The following is a 12,077-nucleotide window of genomic DNA, read 5'->3' as shown; positions in this document are numbered from 1 at the left end:
AAACTTTGATTGATCTAATAGAATTCTAAGGTCTACGACGTTGGGTTGGAAAGATATACATATTAGAAAACCAGAGTTTGTGGCAAAGACTCAATTCCTTTAAACCTAAATATTTTAGATTTCTACACATATCGGTTTCTTCTTCACATTTATATATTCTGAATTAAACTTATAAGTTTGATGGATTCAAAGTTTACCGTCGTTGCTCCAATCTAAAATTGAAATAAGGAAAAGAACATATGTTTAAAATTGTTTTGCTTTAAAAGTGATCTAAACATTTAAAATGGAGTTTTTTGAATTAAACATAAACGTTGTTTTCATTATAAATGTAAATACAGTGTTTAGATAAAAACCTGTTTTCTGCCAACTCATATCAAATTGTGTAATTTCTATAATTTATACATTCTTTTAATGTTAAAAGCATACAGACTCAAATATAATTCTTTCTATTGTAATGGAAAATATTTAATTTTTAAACAATGATAAAAATTGTAAAACAATTCACATTATTTAAACTCTGAACTGAAAAAAAACAAAAATAATAAAGAATTTACAGTAAGAAAATCAAAATGATAAGAATCAGCATATTACACAGTTTGCCCCTTCATTTGTGGTTTCCAGTGAACCATCGCATTTAAAGTTTTTCTAAAAACTAAAGAGTATTTTTTAACACTTTTTTTCTTTCAGAGGCCTTGTTTTTACCTGATCATAATTGAAATTTATAACACAATTTGTCTTTAGGGTGCGAAAAAAATTATTGGATTTGGTCAACCCTGCTCTGAATAAATGCTCTAATTGCATAGAGAATAGAATAAATAGAGAGGAATTAAAAGAATCTCTCGGTATGATTTTTTTCAGTCCCTTTCAGCCTGAAAGGGAGTTCAAAGTGTACAAATCATGTAAATGTTCACAAATCATATGAAATAGAGTACATTAATACAGTATGTTCCCTAGACTATTCATTTCAATTTCGAATTTTTCAAACTGTCAAATAAACTTTATAATGAATTAGTTGAATAAAAACATCATTTGTGTATTTTATATTTAACCAGGGATTATGTAGTGGAGGGAGATGTTGAGGGGAAATTGAAGTTTTCTTGCAACAAACCTAAATTTGCATTTTGATGAATTAAACCTTTAATATTTCAAACTTAGACTATTTGATATAACAGAATTAGTAATAGTTTGAAATATCAAAGGTCTACAAAATTGGGTTGCAAAGATATGGAGATTTAAATACAACAGTTTGTTAAAAGAACTAAGTTCCTTAATGAAAATTAGTCATGGTTGTCAACATGTGATAATGATTAACGAGAAAAGAGCGTGTTTTTAATCCAAATATCACGTTAGTTATTTATAATCGTTCAAGTTTCTTAAAGAGCAGCCCTAACCCAGTTAATTGTTCAGAACGGTCGTTAACGGTAAATCGTTGCAAAACCAACTGTTTCCCGTTAACAACACCCAGCACTAGATATAACTCTTAATGATTATTGTTCGTGTCGGAGATGTTTGTATATTGTATAATCTAAAAATAGAAAATCTTGTTAACTCTTTCTTCATTGTTAACTAAGCATGCAAATAATACTAAGGACATGCTTCAGAAACATAAATATACAGGGCGATTTAAAAAAAGGATGAATAGGTAGATCTTGCATATAATAAAAACGTTTATCAAATTGCCTAAAAAAATTCAAAAACTTCATACATAATTGTCAAAAACGAGATTACCAAATACAATGCTTTAGTATGTGCAAGATCTCGGTATTCATCCGTTTTTTTGACTCCCCCTGTATATTTGTTTTACGAAGACGACCAAATGTGGAATATTATGTTCAGATGCATTTAATATTTTGATCCGGTCAATAGGGATAAAGCATTCCAACTTGTGAACAGCTAATGTTCCCAAAGGAATTGAGTATTTATCACAAACTCAAATTGTAAAATTCCTATATCTTTGCAACCTGATGGTGTAAATCTTTGATATTTTAAACTTTGATTGATCTAATAGAATTCTAAGGTCTACGACGTTGGGTTGGAAAGATATACATATTAGAAAACCAGAGTTTGTGGCAAAGACTCAATTCCTTTAAACCTAAATATTTTAGATTTCTACACATATCGGTTTCTTCTTCACATTTATATATTCTGAATTAAACTTATAAGTTTGATGGATTCAAAGTTTACCGTCGTTGCTCCAATCTAAAATTGAAATAAGGAAAAGAACATATGTTTAAAATTGTTTTGCTTTAAAAGTGATCTAAACATTTAAAATGGAGTTTTTTGAATTAAACATAAACGTTGTTTTCATTATAAATGTAAATACAGTGTTTAGATAAAAACCTGTTTTCTGCCAACTCATATCAAATTGTGTAATTTCTATAATTTATACATTCTTTTAATGTTAAAAGCATACAGACTCAAATATAATTCTTTCTATTGTAATGGAAAATATTTAATTTTTAAACAATGATAAAAATTGTAAAACAATTCACATTATTTAANTCCAAATATAGGTGTTCTGCTTGTTGAAGGATAAGTGAAGGAACTGTATTTGCCTGGTAATGGTTGGGTACAGTATCCTCCAAATATAGGTGTTCTGCTTGTTGAAGGATAAGTGAAGGAACTGTATTTGCCTGGTAATGGTTGGGTACAGTATCCTCCAAATATAGGTGTTCTGCTTGTTGAAGGATAAGTGAAGGAACTGTATTTGCCTGGTAATGGTTGGGTACAGTATCCTCTTAATATAGGTGTTGGGTTAAATTACCTCTACCCTGAACTTGTAATCTGGTAACTAAGCTATTCAGAGTTTTAGGGTTATATTGAATATCCTTTTACAGATTCTTGTCATTTTTAGCTTTGCAAGTGTCTTATTTGCACGTAGGCTTATCAGTTCCATCCCCAAGAGACAAAGAGCATTTAATCAGAGAAGGGTTTACCAAATCCGATAATTTTTTTCACGTAGTCCTAACATCCTAGTAGAGACATTGTAATATTAATTTCATTTTGATATTAACCCTCTGAGAGAAAAAAGTATGAAGTGTTTGGTTTTTTAAAACACCCTTTATTTGTCCAAAAGTTAAATTTTCTTTAAAGCTTTGAGCACCATGTTTTAAGAGCAGGAGAAGAAATTAGATTCGTAGGTTCCATAGGACGTAGAACAATTAATATTGCGCTCATTTCATGGATTTAGCAAGATTTGATCAATCATTAAAAAATACTTAGATTTTACTTTTGTAATGTTGAGTCAGCCATAAACCATTTTAGTTTGAATATCATATTTTTTAACAGATTTTCAGAGTTTATTTGAAATCTATTTTGAAAAAACCTATTAACGTCTCTTTGGAATTGAGTTTTTGTCACAAGCTCAAATTTTCTAATCTCTATATATTTGCAACCTAAAGGTGAACACCTTTGATATTTCAAACTTAGATTATTTGGTCTAACATGATGCATAGTTTGAAATATTAAGGCTGTATGACATTGGGTTGCAAAGATATTGGGATCAGAAAATCAGAGTTTGTGGCAAAGACTCAATTCCTTTGAGCTGACATTAAAGTAAGGGAAAATAAATGAAAATAAAAATGTTTTTTCTCTGACAAATACATCTCGAATACATGTGTATTAAATTTAATACTTAATGCGTCTAATCCTATACAAACAAACTTGTTTTTCTACAAGTCAGTCCTACATCAGACTAAAATATTTTCTAAATATATTAAGTTCTTATTTGAATTATGTTCATGGTTTTGTGGTTTGAAGCAAATGGTAGGTATCATCATCAGTGTTCAGTTCTGCACTAAATTGTTTAACTATTTATAATATTCAAATATATCTTCCAGGTTTCAAATTGAACTCTAAAAGGACTACAGATGTATTTTAAAATGATACCCAGTATGAGTGTAGCATGTCTAATTTACAACAGTACCATTTGAACATCTCTCAGAAACAATGAGGTATCTTATCGTTTTGCTATTTAAATTTTCAGTTGGTAAATAAGGATATTATTTCCCTGACCATCCAGAGGTTTGAGGGGTACCGTTGTGAATTCTAAAGGCCACCCTACAAATGGAAGGTCACTTGAAATTGCGTGTTCAGTCCCTTTAACTTGATTTCTGATTTTATAAAAAGTTAGGCTTAAATTTTCAAATGAACCAGGATTAAGTTAATTTAAGTTTTGTTCTTTCCTGGTTTAATGTTTAACTTGAAACTTCAACCGAACCTTAAAATTATGATGGATTAAGACATGAATAGAGGCATAAAATAATATGCTGAAACTTTGTTCAAGAAAACTAGACTAAGTTTAAACTCATCCTAAACTTGAAGATAAGTTGTGTTAACTCGACGTGTCGAAACCGTTGAAAATGCACAACGTGAAAACAAATCTTTCAAGCAAGGTTTCCTCAAACATTTTAACCAACTATTTCCCCCACTTTATCCTGAAACTTAATTTAAAACTTTTGTAAAAACAACATTAACATGTATTTGTAAATAGATAGAATAATATATAACATTTGTATAATATAAACAGTTATCTAATTATTTTTGTATAATGGACATTGATTTTGGCGGACCATGGAGGAACAATAAACATTCAAGGGGTTTAAACTTAACGATCTTCTTTTAAAAGTGTTAATTATAAACTTTATAACTTTAAAAAAAATAATTCTAATAAAAATTGTCAATTCTAATTTGGAATTAGAAATTTTAGATTCAAATCCAAGATTCTAAATTCAAAATCAAATTTATTAAAGATTCTAACTTCTAATATAGAATTTAAAATCTAAGTTTTTAAAATATTGTTTCTAATTTCAAATCTAACATTTTTCATTTTGATGAGAGAAAAATTATTGGAAGGTTAAATTAAATTAAAAACTTAAATTTGATGCTTAAGTTTTTTTTTGGCAAAATGTCTTTTTAGTGAACGAATAAAAACACAAAGTTAATTTTTCTCTTCATACTGCCGGTTACAAGTTTAAGCATGGTTTGTAACGTGTACATGGTACACATAGCTTATTATATACAATAAGCAGACTTAATTAGGGGAAAATATTATTTTTTTCAAATATATTTTTAACATTCGTATATTTTTAAATATCTGTTTACACCACTTAACAGCGGGTTTATTTGATTTAAAACATGATTAAAAGATTATTAAAAATTTAGTCAATTTACGCCATTTTATAATCTAAATGTTTTTTTTCTAACATATATACACACACAGATCAAAACTAGGCAATCTACAAAAATCATTTGACATTTTTAGCCACATGTTCTAATCTCTTCATCTTTGCAACCTTATAGGTATTCTCTTTGATATTTTAAACTTGACGAACAGAATTAATGGTTTGAAGTACAAAAGATATTGGGTTGCAAAGAAATAGGAATTAAAAATCCAAATTTGTCAAGTTTTAAATAATAAAAAGATAATACCATAAGGTTGCAAAGATGAAGGGATTAGAACATTTGAGTTTGTGGCCATTATCACAAACAGAATTCATGGTTTAAAGTACAAAAGATATCGGGTTGCAAAGAAATAGGGATTGAAAAATCCGAGTTTGTGACAAAAACTAAGTTCCTTTGTTCTGATTTTGATAGATTGACGTCCTCAGACACTTAAAACCTTTTTAAATATATTGATTTTCAAACCTAAAATTTCAAGCTTATGTTGACTTGGCTCTCTTAAACACAGAAATCTTTTCCAGCATTCATTGTTTTAATCTTGTAAATGCTTTAAAAAAGGTTTACTTTCAGGAAGCTTTGGCAAGTTGTACATTATAAACATGCAGACTGTAGACCAACTAGATTATCAAGCACAATAGATGGCAATGTTGTATTCAACAGTTTTATGTGTCCGACAAAATTTTAATAATAGTAAAAATAAAGTGCTTATCTTACAGTGAAATAAGTACAATTTTGTGTTCTTTATTTTCTGTTGCTACACTTTTTTTCTAATCTTAGAAAACATTTCAACTAATGGGAGAAAATGTTGTCTTCCTTGTTATATTTGACACTTGTGACTTCATGTATAATTGGCCCATTTCTCTGTTGCCACTATTGTACTTGAGAATCTATTTGCTATAGACGGCTAAAACAGTACAGTACGCACAATGAACCATCTCCTGATAATGCTGCAGGGATGCTTGAATCTAAGAAATAAAAATGTACAAATCTGTACAGTCGTCTCTGAAGTCTTCTTTGTGTGCGAAAAGGTTTCCTATCATTTTTTGATTCTCTTGAAATCAGAACTTTTTGTTTTGAATCTCAGGATCAAGAGTTGATCTCCATCTGATGCAGATCTACATATTTTTTAATTCCTCTTCGATATCCAATGTTGGTCGGGATAACTTTAATTGAGGGATCAGGCAATGATCTACAAATTTAAAAGTGCCCACATAAGATATTGAGATCAATTGTTCAAGATTAACAATTTATCAATGAGAAGAACACGACTTAGATATGGGATGAACTATGAGAACCGCATGCTATAATTCAAATATGCTCAGTTTTAAGTCGGAGATGGAAGGATTGGTATGATTAGATCAGGATGAGAAAACCCGGCCATGTCTCCGGGTTTTGAGGAACTTCTCCTCCTATTTCGTTCCTGTCGGGGACTTCTTGAAGACCCCCGCTTGGATGAACCTGTTGGAGAACTAGATTTACTCCGAGGTTTAGGTTCAATAATTATCGTATTTACGTCTTTGGCAATCTTTTCACTTTCCAGATTTATCCTAACTCTAGGTTTGGACTCTTGTTTTTTGGATAACAAGTTCTCTGTCTCCGAGGGGGAACTATTACTGGATCCGTTCTGGTATTCTCTTCTTCCGTTTATAATCTGGTTTGATGAGGTGATTGCATCCGAGGCTGAAGGACTGGTTAGAGGAGTTGGTGGAGTAACTGAGATCAAGGTTGAAGGAAACCGTTCATGGTCTGACTCCTCCTACAGTATATCCTCAGTCTACAGTCAGTACATTGTGCAGGTTAGTTTAATACAGCACAATAAGGATCAGTACATACATGTACAGTGTACAGCAAAGTATAGACAGTAGTACAGTATACAGTAAAGAATGGTTCAATACAGTAAGCACAGTAGAATAACTGCAGTACATTAAAAATAGAATATAGTAACAACTGTAAAAAGTACATTAAAGTAACTACAGTACAGTAACTACAGTACAGCAATAAGTAAAATATTATAGTACAGCAGTAGGTACAGAACTGTATGTGCAGTAAAATAAGTACGGTACATTAAGTACAGAAGTTACAGTAAATTTCGCTAGAAAACAGTACATTACAGTTAGTAGTACAGTACATTATAGCCAAATTTATTACAGTTCATAAAGTAAAGGATAAGGAAGATTACAGTGTAAAGTTTTCAATAAATCTAAAATGAAAGTTAGAAATGTTATAAAATGTTATAAAATGTTATAAAATGCTATAAAATGTTATAAAATGCTATAAAAAATTATAAAATGCTATAAAATGTTATAAAATGGAAATACTCATTGTTTCTAGAAATTGTTTTGAATGAGACTTTGGTTCCTGAATGACTGGTATTATCCTGTTCGGTCCAACCCCTCCCTTCTCCAGGATAACTGTACTACCCTGGAGCTGGGTTTCATTGCTCTGGTGTTGAGGGTTACTCAGATACTGAGAATGCATCCTGAAGATAAATTTAATCAAATCTTTATAAGAAACTAAAATTCAGGAAACTTATATATGAATTTAAATCATTCCAAGGTGCAATAAATGTAAGGCGGAAGGGATATAGTTTTGACAGGGACGTTATAAGGACTATTATAGGGACTATCAGGGGACTATCAGGAACTAGTTTACTTAAATTGTAAACAAAGGTCCTGGGCAGAGAAGTCTACGGACACCCCCCCGCCCCCCCCCCTTACATATATTTCACCTTATATTTAATCCAAGCATGAATGTTTTAACAAATGAGTACTATCCGAGAAAGCTTCCTTGTTAAAGGTTTATTTTTCAAACTTTGAGCTGAGTTTTTTTTTTAAATGATGATTGACTGGCACTGGATGCACTTTGCACTTAGTTTTATACAAATATAGAATCTTGACATTCTAGATCTGTACTTTAAAAAGATTTAAAGATTCGGCGGGAGAATGTAAATAAACAATTCTTCATCATTTCTAAAAATCTTTAGACGTTAAAGGTTTCGTGCACTTGATACACTTATTGCACTTCCGCTCCACGGAAAAGTGAAAACTTATAAAATTTTAGAAAATAGAAATACAGGAATTTATACAAAGAATACGAAGGAATACAGGAATATATACAAAGAATACGAAGGAATACAGGAATATATACAAAGGAATATACAAAGGAATACAATAATATATATACAAAGAACACGAAGGAATACAGGAATATATACAAAGGAATATACAAAGGAATACAAAAATATATACAAAGAATACGAAGGAATACAGGAATATATACAATACAAAGAATACGAAGGAATACAGGAATATATACAAAGAATACGAAGGAATACAAAAATGTATCAAAGGGTACAAGCTTAGGGATACAGAAAAATATACAAGGATAAGAAACAGGCATTAAAGGATTCCAGGATTCCAGGATTCAAGGAAATATGGATTTAAGGATTCCAGTATTCATGGATTCAAGGATTCAAGGATTCAAGGATTCAAGGATTCCAGGATTCCGGGATTCCAGGATTCAAGGATTCAAAGATTAAAGGATTCATGGATTCAAGGATTCAAGGATTCAAGGATTCAAGGATTTCAGTATTCAAAGATTCCAGGATTTTAGGAATCAAGGATTCAAGGATTCAAGGGTTTCAGGGTTCAAGGATTCAAGGATTCAAGAATTCAAAGATTCGAAGAATCAAGGATAAAGGAATTCAATGATTCAAGGATTAAGGGATTAATTAATTCAAGGATTCAACGATTTTAGGATTCAAGGATTCAGGGATTCAATGAATTAAGTAAACAAGGATAAAATGATACAGAGATAAAAGAATACAAAGAACAAGATTACTAGGATACAATGATACAAGGATAAAACGAGATATGAATAATAAATGAATGGTAATATTGGTGTCCTTTAAGTTAAGGATACCAGGATACTAGGTTCTAAGATTAAAGGATATAATTTGATACAGCGATACAAGGATACAAGATACAAGGATACAAGGATACAAGGATACAGGGATACGAGGACACAGAGAGATATGAATAATGAATGATAGTACTGGGATAATAGAAGCTAAGGATGCAAGGATACTAACCTAAAAAATGAACTACGTCTACTGTTTGATAAATGCGTAATGTTTGAATCACAAGCGTAATATCCTGCCAGAGATATAGAATTCCGAGCTGAAGGTCCGCGGGAGTAATTGTTCTCAACAGATCTAAACATTCACGGAGTTATATAGTACAGTTGGGGCTCATATTGTACACACAAAGTTGGGGCTCATAGTGTACACTAAATTTTGGGCTCACACAGTGCTATTCCGTTGGGGCTTATGAACACTACACTTAGGTTAATACTCAAACTGTATACTCCAGCGAGGGAGGGAACTCCCGGACGCCATGAGCCTCTGCATGCTATGCAGACACAAGCCTCCCAGATTTGCTATGCAGAGCGAGCCTCCACTGTGCAGACCTAGCCTCCGCTATGCAGACCGTGCCTCAGCTATGCAGTGAAGGAGCCTCCTCCATACAGAACAGTTTTTTTTAAATCTTGGTTTTTATTTAAGGTAGTGGCAAAAGAATTTTACTAAAGATTAGCTTTATTTATTGATTGTCATGATTAAAACATATATGGACTCATAAAGTGGTTTATAAGATTTATACTTGAACTTTAAACATTTCTTATGGAGAAAGAAAGATATTTGGAGAAATATTTCTGGAGTAAATTTAGTTTGTTTTGTTGTAATCTTTGATTTTGATGCGGCCACAAGTCCATATAGCAGCTGTAAAACCACGTGCTAGTAGGTCGTATGTTTAGTATTGCGGATTTGGCGTATGCCAGAAGTGGAGTATAGCGGATTTGCGTAGGTCGAAAGATACACCATCATAATTTCTAATATCCTGTTTTATATTAAAAGGTATTTCATTTGAACAGCATGCCGTGGAGGGTGAGGAGGGTAGGGTTCCTTGAAATATTGAATAGAGCATGTTTGTGATATCGGTTAAAGAATGTAGCAGGTTGGAGAAAGAAATTCAATTATGAACTTTTTCAATAAGATTAGATAAGTTTAGTGAACAGGTTCGATCAAGTTGGTATGATGCTCTATCCCCGGAATAAAATATGAACTTGGCAAGGAGGTTGGAGAAAAAACTATTTCTCAGTTTTGCAGAAACTAGGCAAACTTGTCCAAATAGTTTCTTACAACCGGATACAACTCAATCTTTAGAGGGTTATATCTTAGGATTATATTTAATCGAATCAATTTTACCTAGAAAACAAATTTCTCAATTAAAAATTTAAAAATATTTTGACAATCTTTAATCTCGTGAAAATATTGATTAGAATATTTTGATTATCTGTGATTTATACAGATTAAAGCGGAATCTGAAATACGTTTTGGTTTTCCCGAATATAATTTTGTGAAACCAATTTTGCAGAGCCTTAGAAGAAAGTAAAGTTGTCTGAAAGTTTAAAGTAGTTGTCACTTGTAATTTCAGGCTCAGAATAGATGGTTTATCATAAATGGTTTATTATGCTTGATTATTAATTTAAACAAAATAAACCCCAAGTATACAGTATTCAGGGTTGTTAAAAGTTTTGTTTAGTTTTCTAACACTTTTAATTTAACTTCCAATAATTTAAAACTGGAATTCGTAAATATACTCTAAAATGGCCATACTTCATTAGAACAGAATAGTTCCTTCCTTTTTGAGAGAAATTTAACCGCCATAATTCATGCAGATGTAATGATGAACTTCCTAATAGAGAAATAAATCAGAAGTAAACTGCCTTTTAAATCAACTAGGCTTTTAGGGCGCTTCGCGCCCATCTTCTATTTAAATTGTGAACATGTTCTTTTTGTTTACATTTTAAAACGAAGAAGAAAATTTTTTTCGGATTTTTAAAAATAAATTCGCAGATTTTCAAGAATTTAAAATTTTTACAAAATTAAAAACTTTAAATCACATTTTTTTTTAAATTTTTATCATTCAAAACCTTCCCTGTGGTCACGTGATGTCCCACAAAAAATTTGGGCCCGATCAGTTCAGCCGTTTTGACGTTTATTGGATACAAACAAACAAACAGACAGACACGCCAGATTTATGTATAGAAGATATTATGAGGAAGTCCGATTCTGCATATATTTATGCATATATTTTCTCTCATTGTCAAAAATTTTTAAATTTGCTTCGATTTTTGTGGAATATTCTAGAAGTCGAATAACGAACCTAAAACTAAGCAAATAATTGCGCATTGCACTAACAGGAGTTTAGAGCGCTGCGTTTGTATTAAACTATGTGAATTAAACTATGTTATGCGGTGACTTTTTATTATTTCACTTTAAAGGGAGTGTTCGAGCAAAAAATTAATCTCTACTAATCTTACTTCTATCTGTTGCGTCTATAAGGAGAAAATTGTTATAAACAACTTAAGTACCGAATAACTTAAAACGAGGATTAGTTTGTCCGCCTGGTGTCTCTGCTCTCGATGCTCTTAATGGTTCTACGTGGCAGACACCTGGCGGAAAAAAATCGTAAAAATATTATGAAAAATTTGCTTTATACAAATAAATGTGGCGAAAAATAATCGGTGACTTTAGGTTGTAATTTATGAATGATTTGTTTCAAATTAAATTGATTTTTTTACGATCCGAGTCGTGGATTGCAACTTTCTCAATTTGGGTGGATGCTACGTTATTCAGCATAAGTAGTTTTAAACAATTTTCTCCTTATAGACGCAACATATAGAAGTAAGATTAGTAGCGATCAAAAGCGCTTATTTTTCGCCGTATGCCTATACCCCCTTTCATTTTTCGCGAACACTACCATTAAGAAAGAAAAATACCTCCCTTTTAAAATTTCTCTCTTTTTTCTTCATTTTTTTGTTAAACTTTCCAAAAT

General features: G+C 31.3%; 1 protein-coding gene across 1 annotated transcript in view; it reads right to left on the bottom strand.

Moving 5' to 3' along the window:
- Positions 1–6,060: 6,060 nt before the first annotated feature.
- The window catches only part of LOC111696747 (diuretic hormone receptor), a 68,951-nt gene continuing 62,934 nt past the window's right edge, over positions 6,061–12,077 (bottom strand). Inside the window, exons 15-17 of the mRNA XM_023466469.1 lie at positions 9,272–9,394; positions 7,540–7,660; positions 6,061–6,937 (exon numbers count right to left, since the gene is read on the bottom strand). Of these exons, the coding sequence (XP_023322237.1) occupies positions 6,506–6,937; positions 7,540–7,660; positions 9,272–9,394 (676 nt within the window). The 3' untranslated portion in view covers positions 6,061–6,505. The remainder of the gene's footprint in view (positions 6,938–7,539; positions 7,661–9,271; positions 9,395–12,077) is intronic.

This window comes from Eurytemora carolleeae, unplaced genomic scaffold (assembly GCF_000591075.1).
Source record: "Eurytemora carolleeae unplaced genomic scaffold, Eaff_2.0 scaffold126, whole genome shotgun sequence".
Lineage (NCBI taxonomy): Eukaryota > Metazoa > Arthropoda > Copepoda > Calanoida > Temoridae > Eurytemora > Eurytemora carolleeae.
The sequence above is the reverse complement of the archived record's forward strand: the minus strand, read 5'-3'. Positions and strand labels throughout refer to the sequence as shown.